This window comes from Callithrix jacchus, chromosome 15, assembly GCF_049354715.1.
Source record: "Callithrix jacchus isolate 240 chromosome 15, calJac240_pri, whole genome shotgun sequence".
In the NCBI taxonomy this organism is placed as follows: Eukaryota; Metazoa; Chordata; class Mammalia; order Primates; family Cebidae; genus Callithrix; species Callithrix jacchus.
This window is the reverse complement of record NC_133516.1, coordinates 7,565,014-7,581,215: the sequence shown is the minus strand read 5'-3', so window position 1 is coordinate 7,581,215 and position 16,202 is coordinate 7,565,014. Positions and strand designations below refer to the sequence as shown.

At 40.0% G+C, this 16,202-nt stretch overlaps 1 protein-coding gene across 1 annotated transcript; it reads right to left on the bottom strand.

The window, feature by feature from the left end:
* Positions 1-5,373: 5,373 nt before the first annotated feature.
* On the bottom strand, positions 5,374-13,201 carry ZNF639 (zinc finger protein 639). The gene is made up of 5 exons (XM_008981247.4): positions 13,130-13,201; positions 12,420-12,488; positions 10,462-10,572; positions 6,854-6,988; positions 5,374-6,707 (listed from the first exon to the last, which is right to left on the bottom strand). The coding sequence occupies exons 2-5, from the start codon at positions 12,475-12,477 to the stop codon at positions 5,554-5,556; spliced, it is 1,458 nt and encodes a 485-aa protein (XP_008979495.1). The 5' UTR covers positions 12,478-12,488; positions 13,130-13,201; the 3' UTR covers positions 5,374-5,553.
* Positions 13,202-16,202: the final 3,001 nt, after the last annotated feature.

Genomic DNA, 16,202 nt, shown 5'->3' with positions numbered 1-16,202 from the left:
ACCTGCCTGACCGACATGGTGAAACCCCGTTTCATTAAAAGAAAAAAAATTTTAAATAAAAAATAAAAATAAAAAAAGTTACAGGCAAAGGAGTATATATCCCAGAATTTGTTTTATTTATTGGGATGAAACTGTTAATTCTAAGGTACACCTATTTTAATAGTTGGTCTTAACTATGTATTTTCACTTAAATTCCTTTTTTTTTTTTGAGATGGAGTCTCATTCTGTTGCCTAGGCTGGACTGCAGTGGTGTGATCTTGACTCACTGCAACCTCTGCCTCCTGGGTTCAAGCAATTCTCTGCCTCAGTCTCCCAAGTAGCTGGGATTACAGCCACCCACCACCAAACCCAGCTAATTTTTGTATTGTTTTTTTTTAATAGATGGGGTTTCACTATGTTGGCCAGGATGGTCTCGACCTCTTGCCCTCGTGATCTGCCCATCTTAGCCTCCCAAAGTGCTGGGATTACAGGTATGAGCCACCATGCCCGGTTCTAATTTTCGTATTTTTAGTAGAGCCAAGGTTTCACCATGTTGACCAGGCTGGTCTTGAACTCCTGACCTCAGATGATCCATCCACCTCGACCTCTCAAAGTGCTGGGATTACAGGCCTGAGCCATCCTGCCCGGCCAACATATGGTCTTTTTAGGCATTAAAATTCCATTAAAAAAATTAACACAATAGCTTGGAAAATATATTAAGTGTCTTGTAAAAGGTAATAAGACAAAGTCAGGTTAATGGAAAAGTGCCAGGATTAAGTAATTCAATGCTTTGTAAATCAGATTTAAGAACTGAGAATAGTGCTAGCGTATTTAAAAATTTTTTAAAACACCTGCAACAATTCAGCAATCACCTAATAATAGATTATAAACCTGTGAAACTGACAAATTACTTAACATTTTATTCAGAGAAATGTAAGAAAGGTGATTTAAAATGGTAAAACTGGCAAATTTATAAGCAGGAAGAGAAGAGGATTTTTAGTGAACAACCATTTTCTATTTCTGGGATACAGATAAATGTTTTGGAATTTCAAAACAACTCATTGTAAGGTGAAGGTTTTATTTTTTATTTTTTTTATTTTTTAGATAGAGTCTTACTCTGTTGCCAGGAGCTAGGCTGAAATGTAGTGGCACGACCTCGGCTCACTGCAATCTGTGCCTCCTGGGTTCAAGCAATTCTGCCTCAGCCTCCCGAGTAGCTGGGACTACACGTGCACGCCACCACACCCAGCTAATTTTTGTATTTTTATTAGAGACGGGGTTTCACCAGGTTGGCCAGGATGATCTTGATCTCTTGACCTCGTGATCCGCCCGCCTTGGTCTCCCAAAGTGCTGGGATTACAGGCATGAGCCACCACGCCCTGTGTAAGGTGAAGATTTAAAATAGCACATCACTACTGCTCACTCTTGCCAAGAATTCTACTGAAGTGTTAATAAACATCACTTAGGCTATCTCAGACTTGAATTGTGGTGCAAGTCACAAGACTACAGTGGAAATGTCTGTCTCTGAAGTAAAACAAAAACAAAACTAGGAGTGTTAATTTCTTTGGGTAGGTTTGTTTTTCCAAAGTTCATCAAGTTAAAAATAAAGACTGGGTGGGCTCAGTGGCTCAAACCTGTAATCCCAGCACTATGCAAGGCAAAGGTGGGTGGATCACAGGTCACGAGTTCAAGACCAGCTTGGCCAAGGTGGTGAAACACTATCTCTACTAAAATTACAAAAATTAGCTGGGTGTGGTGGTGGGCACCTGTATCCCAGCTACTCAGGAGGCTGAGGTGGGAGAATCGCTTGAACCCAGGAGGCAGAGGTTGCAGCAAGTGGAGATGGCACCACTGCACTCCAGCCTGGGCAACAGAGCAAGTAGTTGGTATGTATGTATGTAGGTATATATTTATGTCTCAACAAAAGTAAATAAATAAATACCAACTACTTCAAGCAATTTATGGTCAATCATTGATTTGAAAACTGGGCCAAAGCAAGAAGTTTTTGTGGGAGAAACTGTTATTGGGATAGGTCCTTAAGCTGCAGATTCATCAAAAAGTACAAAATTAGATGGTTCTAAAACTTGGATTTATGTCTCTGGAGTACTTGCATTGCAATCTCTTCGATTATTAACACTTGATCAAAATGTAAAGCAGTAACATAGATTAAAAAAACAAGAAAACAACCAAGGCGTTACTTAAGGTGTTTTTCATGAAAATCCTGTTCCTGGAGCTGATGTGTAAAAAGCATAAAAACAAAACTGTCAAGAACTAGGTCAACTAGGTTAGGTGAAGTAGTTACAGAAAACATCCTAAGGACAAACGTCAGGTTTTCATAGCACAGATTAATGGAAATGCCACTAAACCAGATAAACTGGGTCCATTCCCATATGCCATCTAATTGGTTATATGTACCTGGACTCTTAACGGCCTACATTACTATTTCTGCTAGAAACTTAGAAAACAGACCAGAGGCTTTCTAAGGCTATCTTACAATTTAAACTGTTACAATTTTAAGTCTTCTGAGAAACACTTGTATCAGACAGCCCTATCAGGAATGTTATGATTAGATGGAATGTGAGTTGCTAGGAACACAGGTATGCATATACAACTAAATAGTGGGGATAAAAATAATACCTTCTAAGAATACTTGCAGTCACCACTGTCAAAACAGACTAAATCCTTTTTTTTTTTTTTTGAGATGGAGTTTTGCTCTTTTGCCCAGGCTGGAGTGAAGTGGTGCAATCTCGGCTCACTACAACCTGTTTACTGGGTTCAAGCGATTCTCCTGCCTCAGCCTCCCAAGTTGCTGGGATTACAGGCACCCACCACCACGCCCGGCTAATTTTTATACTTTTAGGAGGGATGTGGTTTCGCCATGTTGCCCAGGCTGGTCTCGAACTCCTGACCTTGTGATCCCCCCGCCTCGGCCTCCCAAAGTGCTGGGATTACAGGGGTGAGCCACCCAGCCCAGCCAAAACAGACTAAATTCTTGAAGTGGGAAAACCATTGGTCATAAACTGATCTTCCACTTATATCAATAAACCGGAAGGATAATATTGTTAGCAATGCTTGTTAAATTTGAGAGCCATGATACGTATATCTTCTTCATGCTGCTGTTTCAGACTCTGCTACCGCATCATGTTCCCTCCCAAATTCATATGTTGAAGTCTTAAACCTCAGCACCTTAGAATATGGCCTTATTTGGAGATCTGCTCTTCAAGTTAAAAGGAGATCCTTGGGAGGAGCCCTAATCCAGTATGACTGAAGTATTTATAAAAAGAGGAAATTTGGCCAGACATGGGTGGCTCACACCAGCAATTCTGTAATGCCAGCGCTTTGGGAGGTGGGTGGATCACCTGAGGTCAGGAGTTTCAGAACAGCCTGGCCAACGTGGTGAAACCCCATCTCTACTAAAAATACAAAATTAGCTGGTGTGGTGGTGGGTGCCTGTAATCCTAGCTACTTGGGAGGCTGAGGCAGGAGAATTGCTTGAACCTGGGAGGTAGAGGTTGCAGTGAGCTGTGTCTGCACCATTGCACTTCAGCCTGGGCGATGAGAGAGAAATTCTATCTCAACAAATGAAAAAAAAAAAAAAAAAAAGGAGGCCGGGTGCAGTGGCTCATGCTCCTAATCCCAGCACTTTGGGAGGCCGAGGCGGGTGGATCACAGGGTCAAGAGATCGAGACCATCCTGGTCAACATGGTGAAACCCTGTCTCTACTAAAAATACAAAAAAATTAGCTGGGTATGGTGGTGCGTGCCTGTAATCCCAGCTACTAAGGAGGCTGAGGCAGGAGAATTGCCTGAACCCAGGAGGTGGAGGTTGCGGTGAGCCGAGATCGCGCCATTGCATTCCAGCCTGGGTAACAAGAGCAAAACTCCATCTCAAAAAAAAAAAAAAAAGTAAATTTTGGGGACAGACTAGCATACAGGGAGAACACCATGTGAACAGGAGGCTATCCATCTATAAGCCAAAGACAGACATGAACCAGATCTTTCCCCCACAACCCTCAGAAGGAACCAACTCTGCCAATAACTGCATTTTGAATGTCTGACCTCCACAACTGAGAAGACCACCAATTTCTGCTAGTTAGACAACCCAGTTTGTAGTAATTTGTTAAGGCAGCCATAGGAACTAATATTAAGGTTAATTTATCATTTTATTGACAAATATTGTAAGTTATACATTTTCTTTTCTTTTCTTTTTTTTGAGACAGAGTTTCGCTCTTCTTACCCAGGCTGGAGTGCAATGGTGTGATCTTGGCTCACCACAACCTCCACCTCCTGGGTTCAAGCAAGTCTCCTGCCTCAGCCTCCCGAGTAGCTGGGACTACAGGCGCGCGCCACCATGCCCAGCTAATTTTTGTATTTTTAGTAGAGACGGGGTTTCACCTTGTTGACCAGGATGGTCTCGATCTCTTGACCTGGTGATCCACCCGCCTCGGCCTCCCAAAGTGCTGGGATTACAGGCGTGAGCCACCGTGCCCAGCCAAGTTAAACATTTTCATGCCAGCAACCCCTCATATCCCAAATCTTCCTAACTTTAAATACTTCAGTGGATTTTCTATCAATAAACAAGATGACATCAGAAATTTGGGCCAGAGTCAGGCATAATGGCTCATGCCTATAATCCTAGTGATTTGGAAGGCCAAGATCGGAGGATTGCTTGAGTCCAGGAGTTTGAGAATGGCCTGGGCAACACAGCGAGACCTCATCTCGACAAGAAATTAAAAAACTCAGCAGGCATGGTGGCACATGCCTTTAGGCCCAGCTATGCAGGAGGCTGAGGTGGGAGGATTCCTTGAGCCCCAGAGATTACAGTGAGCTATGATCAACCACTGCACTCCATCCTGGACAACAGAACAAGACCCTGTCTCTAAGAAAAAAATATTAAGTCTGGGCATGAATTTATGGTTCCTAACAGAAAATGAAATGTCACCAAGTTATGAATGAGGTATGATAGTTATTTTTTTAATTGTCTAAGCCCTTATTAGTTCCTCCCTACTCCCATCTTAAAATATTCAACAAATAAATAAGGGCTCAAATAAAAATTTTTTCTTAAACAGACTTGCCATGAAAACGAAATCTTTTCTTCCTGTGGTAACAGTGGCTTCCTAGTGCCATTTCTTATTATTGGGAGTATCCGTTAACTTAACTGTATATTGCATTTTAGTTCTGCTTGTGTAATAATTTAATTACTTCATACATAAAAAACTAATCTTCTCTTGAATTTAAAAAAGTCAATAGCACCCATGGTTAAGGAAGGAAAACTGTAGCTCATTTCTTTAGTGCATTTGTTCCTTTTCAACTCATGAAATCAGACCACATTCAAGAAACAGGATGACAGTCACTGAGAGTGGTTAAAACTACAAGGTATCACGCAATGAAAATATCACATTTAAGATGTATTTATATACTGAAAATGGGACAATGACAAGAAAATTTATAATTAAAAAATTACCTGTTAAAGGCAAATTTCATAAGTTTTGTTTACAATCATCCATTTAATCATCTCCAAAAAAAGGCTGCATTTATTATTTCACACTAACGTTCTGTAAGTTGAAGAGAATAATCAAGTTGTCTCATGGACTGGAAGATGACTTATTAATTCCCTTTCATTTCCAAACCTCATTAAGCAGTCACTACATTTATGAGGTAAGTCAGCGGAATGCTTGAAATCTAGATGAATTTTAAGATCTTCAATTTGTCCTGTTGAATATTCACAATACTGACATAAATAAATCCCTTCAGATAAATGTGAATTTAAATGCTTGCAATATTCTAGCATACTTGAAAAGCCTTTCCCACAGTCATCACAAACATGCGGAAAAATTTTAGTATGTTCAATAGCAACATGCCTGTTAACATTCGTATGAAGTCTACTTCGAAAACCACATACTTGACATACGAAGAAGTTTTTACATTTGTCAAAGGTAATTTTGCTCAAGAGGCTATACTGTCCATGCTCTCCATTGTTATACTTATCACTTAACTCTATCAATTTACATGCGTGCTCGTTTACCACATGGCTGTGCAAGTCTTCGGGATCATTAGTTTCATGTTCACAGAACTGACACAAGTACTGTTCATCACAGCTGTGCTCCTGGAAATGCAGGTAGAGCTCACTGCTTGAGGAGAACTGCACATCACACTGTTCACACCAATAGAGGTGATCACTAAAATGGGTGTCTGCAATGTGCTGGCTGAGGTTCTCAAAAATTACTGTCTTATAATCACAGTATTTACAAATGTAGGGATCCTCTTCATGTAGTTTGGCATGTTCTATCAGAAGGATATTGGTAGAGAAACTTTCCTTGCATACTCGACACACATTTGAATCAGTACGTTTATGCTTCAGGATCATATGCTGCTTTAAGTCAGAAAAATATTTGCTGTTAAACTCACAAAGTTCACATTTATAGAGGCCACTGCTATTAGCTCTCAGTAAAGGCCATTTCTGCTGGGCAGTCACATTCAAAGCTTGGCTTTTGTCAAAAACTTTACAAAGTTTAGCTGGTGGTTCTTCATCAGTTTGGTCCTGGAGACTCTCAGAAGAATTGTTTTCTGTCTCTATATCATAATCCTCTGAAATTGCATGCACTTCTACAGCAATGGGAACATCTTCAGCAGTGTGAACTTCTATCGGACTCTCCTCTTGGGTTTGTTGGTTGACTGATTCTGGTGAGTCACACTCTTCATCACAAATTTCAGTATCAGCAGATTTTTCTGAAGAATAAAACAAACCTATTATATGACTATGACTCAATAAGATCTGTCAGACAGACACAACCTGGCAAAAAGAAATTTATTGTGTATACTTTTTTAAAATTCATCAACACAAAATGTATGACTGCTATTAATTAGGCTCCAACCTGTGGGAAAGGCAGCGTGGTCTAGAATTCTAAGTACGGGACTGGGAACCAGATAGTTCCGATTTCTGTTTCTGGCCTTGATTCCATCTGCAAATTTTGGCAAGTCATTTGATGTCTCTGTATCAGAATCATCATCTGTAAAAAGGGATTTGGAAGAATACTTATTATTTATATAATCAAAGCATTAATATACAACAGACCATCAATTTTTTAAATACAATTTTGAATTCCAACAGTAACTAAGGACTTGTATTTAGTCATAAAAAGAGAAGTTATCTATAGACTTCAGACACACAGAAAATCTGCTCAAACAAGCCAATGCCTATGAATTGATGCCCCATTTGGACTAGCTACACTTCTTGAAATTCTTTAGGGTCCTGTTTAAATTACTGAGTTTGAATAAGCCTTTATACCCTCAGGCCAGCCCCAGTGTTTCAAATTTAACAATGGGAAACTGAAATACAGGTTAATAGTGAAAACAGGGCTTCAACATTTTTGGAGGAGTGAGGTTTTACTCTGTCCATCAAGGCTGGAATACAGTGGCATGACTGTGGCTCACTTCAGCCTCAAACTTCTGGGCTCAAGGGATCCTTCAGACTCAGCCTTCTGAGTAGCTAGGGCTACAGGCATGTACCACCAAGCCCCATTAAAAAAATTTTTTATTGAGATGGTGTCTTGCTATGTTGTCCAGGCTGGCCTCAAACTCCTGGCCTTAAGCGGATCCTCTCACCTCGGCCTCCCAAAGACCTGGGATTATAGGCATGAGTCACCACACCCAGCCCATCCATCATGTTTTCTTAAAATAGACTTTATTTTTGAGCATAGTTTTAAAATCACACAAAAATCTGAGAGGACAGTATGGAGAGGTCCCATATATCCCAGTTTCCCCACTACTAACATCTAACATTAATAGGGCACATTTGTTGCAATTAATGGCCAATACTGACATATTATTAATAAAGCAATAAAGTCATCTCGATTTCCTTAGTTTGCACCTAATGTCCCTTTTCTGTTCCAAGATACCACATTACATTAAAGAATCATGTCTCCCTAGGCTCCTGTTGGCTGTGGCAGTTTCTCAGCCCTTGAGGAATACTAATCAGGTATTCTGTAGGATGCCTTGCTAACGGAATTTGTCTGTTTTTTTTTTTGATTAGGCTGGAATTACAGGTTACCGGGAGACAGAATAGAGGTAAATGGCCATTTCCTCACTTTTTACCAAGGGCACATACTACCAACATGATTTATGATTGCAGATGTTGATCTCGATCACCTGGCTAAGTAGTTATCAGGTTTCAACACTACAAAGTTGTGCTTCTTACTTTCCATACTTAACCCCTTGTAAGGAAGTCACTATGTATAGTCCATAATGAAGGAGTGCAGAGTTATGTTCCACCTCCTACAAGGAGGAATAACTACATAAATAATTTGGAGTGTTATTGCTTTTGGCCTTTTGGCAAAGATCAAGTCTAATAATTTGGAATTTTTTGGCCTCTTCTCCTCTATCTAATGATTTACAACAGCATGAATTCAGGGATATTTATTTCAAACTCTGGGTTATAACTCAAATAGTTTTCAGTCTTGGCTACTGGGAGCTCCTTAAGTTGACTTATGCTTCTTCAGCATGCCCGTCAAGCGTGTGTGTTTGGGTTTTTTTAAAGTACTTCCCTATTTTCCAGCACTACAAGGTGCTCCAGTTCTTGTATATTTCCTGCTCCAGACCTAGAATCAGCCATTTCTCCAAGAAGGCCTAGTTCTTTTTACTGGAGCATGGCATTAGAAACCAAGACCTGGGCACTAAATGTGCTCATGCTTACTGCTTCTGGGTGTTGTTTCTTTTAGGCCCTCTCCGCTAACAGAGCGAAAAGTGTGTGTGTGTGTGTCTGTGCATGTGTGTGTGTCTGTGTGTGTGTAGTGCCACACATATATACATGTATCTATAAGCATGGATGGCCACAAGTATGCAGCTAAACATGAATTCATACTGACGTCTCCAACTCTACATGTTTTCTGTAATTTATATTTCCGTGCCTCTAACGGGAGCTCAAGGGAACTGGGACAATCTGGTTGCAGAAGAAAATAATTAAGTGCAAGTTGTAGTTGTAATCATTCACCAATGCTTTAGAATAGAGGAGCCAATAGAAGATGCAAGATTGAAAAATACCAAATCACCCTCTGTTCTTTCCTTCCACACTGTGTGGTATAGCTGAACTGTGTCTAACACTACTCTTAACCTTTCAACATAAATGCTCCCAATTCTGGGTCACTCCTGCTTTGCTACCAATTCCTAACCAACTAAAGTCGATTTAGGGCTGAGAGCAGTGGCTTTTGGCCTTTTGGCAAAGATCAAGTCTAATAATTTGGAATTTTTCGGCCTCTTCTCCTCTATCTAATGATTTACAACAGCATGAATTCAGGGATATTTATTTCAAACTCTGGGTTATAACTCAAATAGTTTTCAGTCTTGGCTACTGGGAGCTCCTTAAGTTGACTTATGCTTCTTCAACACTTTTTTTTTTTTTTTTTTTTTTTTTGAGACGGAGTTTCACTTTTGTTACTCAGGCTGGAGTGCAATGGCGCGATCTCGGCTCACCGCAACCTCCGCCTCCTGGGTTCAGACAATTCTCCTGCCTCAGCCTCCCGAGTAGCTGGGATTACAGGCATGCGCCACCATGCCCAGCTAATTTTTTTGTATCTTTAGTAGAGACGGGGTTTCACCATTTTGACCAGGATGGTCTCGATCTCTTGACCTCGTGATCCACCCGTCTCGGCCTCCCAAAGTGCTGGGATTATAGGCTTGAGCCACCGTACCCAGCCAATCTCAGCACTTTGTGAGGCCAAGATGGGAGGATTATTTGAGGTCAGGAGTTCAAGACCAGCCTGGGCAATATAGCAAGACCTTGTCTTTACAAAAAAATTTTTAAAAATAGTCAGGTGTGGTGGTACATGCCTGTAGTCCCAGCTACTCAAAAGCCTCAGTGGGAGGACTGCATTAGCCCAAGAGGTTGAGAATGCAATAAGCCATGATCCACAGAGGGTGACATGGCTGCATTTCAGCCTGGGTGACAGAATGAAGACTGTCTCCCAGCAATCACCCCACCTTCAAAACAAAAAAAGGACTTAGAAGAGTACACTTTTTTATTTATATGTCAGAAATAATGTTAAAAGTGAAATTTATGGCCAGGCGCCATGGCTCACGCCTGTAATCCCAGCACTTTGGGAGGTGGAAGTGAGCGGATCACCTGGGATCAGGAGTTGGGGACCAGCCTGGCCAACATGGTGAAACCCGGTCTCTACTAAAAATACAAAAATTAGCTGGGTGTGGTCCCAGATACTCAGGAGGCTGAGGCAGGAGAATTGCTTGAACCTGGGAGGTGGAGGTTAAAATGAGCTGAGATCAAGCCACTGCACTATAGTGTGGGCGACAGAGCAATACTGTCTCAAAAAAAAAAAAAAAAACTTGCTTTCTTAAAAAAAAATACAATTTTGTTTTCTTATATTGTAACAAATTTCAAAGACTTCAATCCACATTTTACCCACATTTCCAAGTAAGAAATAAAAAATGTAAAAGCAGTTTTAAGAAACATTTTCAAAAATATTACATATACCTTTGTTGTCAAAATATCTTAAATCTGGCTGTCTCATAGAACAGACACTGTAACAATGATCAGAAAAAATTCCATTGAATCCATCTGCAATTCTGCTTATTCCAGAGGAATCTGAACATAAAACAAAATGAAAAATATTTTAAGCACAGTAAACATACGCATTTAATGAGAAACTTCCCATTATCTAACATATACAAATGTTCATGATGTTAATTATAGCCTCCGTAATGAAAATACTACATATTTTCAACTTTTATAGCTTTTATATTTCAGATCTAATACTGACATTGGGCTTTGAAAGAATCACAAATTATATACTTTAAAACACAACTTTGAAATACACAAGGATACATTTGCTTTATACTCAGAATCACATAAAACAAAAATATATGATTAAACACTGTATTAACTGCACCAAACAGTGAACCACCAGGAAGGTGTGCCATGATGCAGAGAAAGGTGATTACGTAGCGGAAATGGTGAGGACTACTTAGGGCTTATGAATATAGTCATTTCTTGTCTAGAGAGGGCCAGTAAGCAGTATACCAGGCTTAATTTCCTTAGATATTAAGAATGTGTAGGCTGGGTAGACTAACAGGTACGACTGAGACTGTCCCAAGTAAATGCGAGGTGTATTAGTTGGAGATGGCCACAAAGACCCCTTTTCTTATACTACCAACACAGCACCGTCAACCTCAATCAAAGGATCTGAAATTACACAGTCATCCAGCCTGGCAAGCACGGTGAAATCCAATCTCTACTAAAAATACAAAAAATTAGCCACGCACAGTGGTGTGTGCCTGTAATCCCAGCTACTCAAGAGGCTGTGGCAGAAAAATTGCTTGAACCCAGGAGGCAGAGGTTGCAGTGAGTCAAGATCGCACCACTGCACTCCAGCCTGGGCTATAGAGCAAGACTCTGTCTCAAGAAAAAAAAAATTACAGTCAGAAAGTTTCCATTTCCAAAAGTAATAGAAAAGATAATGTTTTAGGCCAGGTGCGGTGGCTCACACTGCAATCCCAGCACTTTTGGGAGGCCGAGGCGGGTGGATCACAAGGTCAAGAGATCGAGACCATCCTGGTCTACATGGTGAAACCCCATCTCTACTAAAAATACAAAAAATTAGCTGGGCATGGTGGCGTGTGCCTGTAATCCCAGCTATTCAGGAGGCTGAGGCAGGAGAATTGCCTGAACCCAGGAGGCGGAGGTTGTGGTGAGCCAAGATCGCGCCATTGTTGCACTCCAGCCTGGGTAACAAGAGCTAAACTCTGTCTCAAAAGAAAAAGATAATGGTATTTTTCCCCCCAATAATGTAAAATATTTTCTTTTCTTTTCTTTTTTTTTTTTTTTAGACAGAGTCTTGCTCTGTCGCCAGGCACAATCTCAGCTTGCTGCAACCTCCGCCTGGGTTTAAGCAATTCTTCCGCCTCAGCCTCCCGAGTAGCTGGGCCCACAGCCGCGTGCCACCACGCCCAGCTAATTTTTGTATTTTTAGTAGAGACGGGGTTTCCCCATGGCCAGGATGGTCTCAATCTCTTGACCTTGTGATCTGCCAGCTTCAGCCTCCCAAGGTGCTGGGATTACATGCATGAGCTACCACGCCGGGCTGTAAAATATTTTCTACAGAAATTGTTATCATTGTGTCTTAAGCACAGCTTAGGAATCAGACATGCAAACCCTAATTATACTGTATAAGTAAATAACCTTGGCTATCTAATTTTAACTATTTATAACCCATAGAGCTGTGAGGAATGAAATAATGTCTATAAAGTTCTTATGTATGCTTAGCACATGGTAGACAATAAGGACTATATATTCAGAGAATGTATTTAAACTGTTCTTTTACCTAAAAATTGACCCAGATATTTAAGTCTCATTTGATCACTTAGGAGAAAGGGAATATAATTTTGTGGGAATTAATTCATACTCAATTTAAAATAAATTAATTATACACTTACCTGAATAACGAGAAGGGTGTAGAGTCTTCCTTTTTCTTTTTTTAGGATACTCATTCATATCTTTTCAGTCTAAAAAATGAAAAAAAAAAATTAACAAATATGTCACAAATAACAACTGTTAATGCTGTTATAAAAATTCTAACTGAGGAATTCATTGGCAATATGAAATATGTGAGCCACCTGAAAACCTACAGTATAAGAAAAGTGTTAACGCCTCTGTTTGTATTTCAGACTGTTTTTCCAATCAGGTTTCAAGGTAGAAACTGATTTCTGTTTTCTTTCTTACTGAGGTTTAAAAAATTATGTTTCAAATGTTGATACAAATTGTGAGACCTGGATAATTAACAATAAACCACATGCTGAAATCACTATGTGTGTGTGTGTGTGTAGATATAATTATATGAAACATTGTGCTTATATTAGGAGTTTTATAGGCACATTTCCTAACACTGGAAATATTTTCATGCAGTTTTCAAGCTAAAGGCGGAGACATTTCCTTTAAAAAAAAAAATACTGTCACAAATATGTATCGGCCTCCCGGTTTCCAGAAAAAAATTACTCATCACATACAAGATCAGTATATAAATAATTTTCAAAAAGAAAATCATTTTCCTATTTATGAGGTCACATTCAACATTCCACTGATAACACAACAGATTCGGCAAACACTGTCCAATTAAAATAAATTAGTTTCAAAACAGTTCACTTACGTGGTATAAAATTCTTACTACTGAAGCAAGGAAAAATGAATTACAGTAACTTTCTACAGATGGTAAAAATGCCTGTAAGTAAAACATGAAAGAAGTCAGTAAGTAAAAATATAGCTTATTTCTAGTACTGAATAATATAATGGCACCAGATCTTTAATCAATTGGAAAGTTATACAGAATTAAGGTCTATTATTTTGAATATAATATACTATGTACTAAAAACTATATACATACTGACAAAATATGTGGTAACATGTAAATTTCTACATTTACTGAAATGATTTACCTTCTATAGTTTTTTTTTGTTTTTTGGCAGAGTCTCACACCTGGCCTATAGTTAAATCTTTTGACACCAAAATAGAAATATAAATCTGAATTAATTTATTTATCCATAAGGAAAGCAAGCATAATGAAAGCAAACCGAATTTATAAACTTTTGTTTTTTGACACAGAGTTTTGCTCTTGTAACCCAAGGTGGAGTGCAATGGCACAATCACAACTCACTGCAACCTCTGCCTCCTGGGTTCAAGCGATTCTCCTGCCTCAGCTTCCCAAATAGCTAAGATTACAAGCACATGGCACCTTATCATGCTAATTTTTTTTATTTTTAGCAGAGACAAGGTTTCACCATGTTGGCCTGGCTGGTCTCAAACTTCTGACCTCAGGTGATCTGCCGGCCTCGGCCTCCAAAAGTGCTGAGATTACAGGCTTGAGACACCTCACCTGGCCCAAATTAAGAAACTTTAAATTGTTACAGTCCTTATAGATTTTTTTTTTCTTTTTTTTTTTAAAGACGGGGTTTCGCCATGTTGGTCAGGCTGGTCTTGAACTCCCAACCTCAGGTGATCCGCCCACCTTGGCCTCCAAAGTGCTTGGATTACAGGCATGAGCCACCACACCCGGCCTCGGTCCTTACAGATTTAAGAAACAAAAGTGGCTGGGCACAGTGGCTCATGCCTGTAATTCCAGCACTTTGGGAGGCCAAGGTGGGTGGATCACCCAAAGTCAGGAGATCAAGATCAGCCTGGCCAAAATGGTGAAACCCTGTCTCTACACCCTCTCAAAATCATTATTCACTTCTTGTTATTGATGAGGAAACAGGCACAGTAAAGTTAAGTCAAAGCTGGATACTCAATAAATGCTGTGGTTGAGATCTGAATAAAAGTTTACCCAATTTTATTTATTAATTTATCTATTTATTTGAAATGGAGTCTTGCTCTGTCACTCAGGCTGGAGTGCAGTGGCGTGATCTTGGCTCACTGCAATCCCTGCCCCCTGGGTTCAAGTGATTCTCATGCCTCAGTCTTCTGGGTAGCTGGGACTACAGATGCGCGCCACCATGCCTGGCTAATTTTTGTATATTTAGTAGAAATGGCGTTTTGCCTCGTTGCCCAGGCTGGTCTCGAATTCCCAAGCAATCTTCCTGCCTCGGCCTCCAAAAGTGCTGGGATTACAGGTGCAAGCCACTGAATCTGGCCGGTCTATCCAATTTTAAAGCCCATACTTTCAATTCCTTTTATTTTTGGAAATAAATAGGGAAATAAGGTGACCACCCCAGTTCAGGTTGAGTAGTGTCTCAGGTTAGTGTTCTCCCCACTGAAGCAGTGGGCAGACAAGAAATGTTAGAAATAGAAACGTATTGTTAAGTTTTCTCCACCAATTTTATACACTGCTTTTTTTTTCCTTTTTGAGAAAGAGTCTAGCTCTGTTGCCTACGCTGAAGTGCAGTGGTGCAATCTTGGATCAGTGCAACCTCTGCCTCTCTGGTTCAAGTGATTCTCTTGCCTCAGCCTTCTGAGTGCCTGGGATTACAGGCGTGCGCCACCACATGTAGCTAATTTTTGTATTTTTAGTAGAGATGGGGTTTCGCCATGTTGGCCAGGCTGGTCTCAAAAACTCCTAACCTCAAGCAATCTGCCCACCTCGGCCTCCCAAAGTGCTGGGATTACAGGTGTGAGTCACCTGTAATGCCCAGCGTACAGTTTGTTTAACCCACAGTGATACATGGCAGGTGTTCTAGTTGAGGTACACATACTATTTTTGCTTCTTCACTAAGCTCTGGGTATATCAGCAGGAAAGTGATATGATACGGCAGAGAATTAGTGCTTTTTAGTTTACTAAGCGTTTTCCTAACCCTTATTCTATTTCATCTTCAACAGTCCTGTGAGGTACATGGAGTGGTTACTATAAAACTCCATTTACACTTTTACTGACATGGAAACAGCCTTAGTGAAAGTTAACTACTAAGTGGGAGAACTCGAGATGAAAAGGCATGTGTTCTGACCCCTGGGCACTGAATAAGCAACACTATGTGAGTATATTTTTGCTGCTAATCACCGTCACTAGCAAGTTACATCTTGCTCCCAGCTCTTAGCTACCAGTTGGGAGAAGAGGAAGGGAACAGACTAAAGAAACCGACAACCCTGAAATGTACAGAAAGGATACCAATATATCAAAGGCCTCACCTAACAACATAATCATTCCTTGAGTAACCATTCCAATTCATTGCATTCAAAAATTAAAAAGAGAAGAACTGTGTCTATCTTTATGTAATAAACTAAAACGTCAACTTATTAATACTGCTTTTGTATATTTCCAGAATTCATATAGCCCAAACTTCACACTTCATGTTCTAAATACTCTAAAAGTGTCAGAGAGAACACTGAAAACTGTCAGGAGCACATGTTAAGTAGTCTCTTGTTATTTCAGAATACATTTCAAGTTCTTTAGAACCTGAAGAATAAAAGTAAAAAAACAAAAGCAAGCGTGTTGTTAAAACTAATGTTGCCTGGATTCAGGCCGTCAGGTGAGAGAAGCAGGGTCACACGGATCAGGAAGGGTATGACTCCTACTTAGGGGCCGAAGAATATCCAAATGTCTATCAGACTTCCTTTCAGCATGATGGCGAGATGACTACTCAAGATCAAAAGTGCTAATCATCCTTCATTTTAGCAAACATTTTTATGTGCCTTTTGTGTGCACAACAGCAGTGAAAAAAATTTAGCTTTTTACTCAAGGATGTCAGAAACATTTGCTCACTAGTCTTTTTTTCCCATAGAGACGGGGTTTCACA

Bases quoted from the DNA above. Each gene is read 5' to 3' on its own strand.
- ZNF639 (XM_008981247.4), bottom strand. From the start codon at position 12,477: ATGAATGAGTATCCTAAAAAAAGAAAAAGGAAGACTCTACACCCTTCT. The intron at 10,573-12,419 runs GTAAGTGTATAA...TTTTATGTTCAG, and splicing joins ACACCCTTCTCGTTATTCAG to ATTCCTCTGGAATAAGCAGA. The intron at 6,989-10,461 runs GTATATGTAATA...CCCTTTTTACAG, and splicing joins AAGATATTTTGACAACAAAG to ATGATGATTCTGATACAGAG.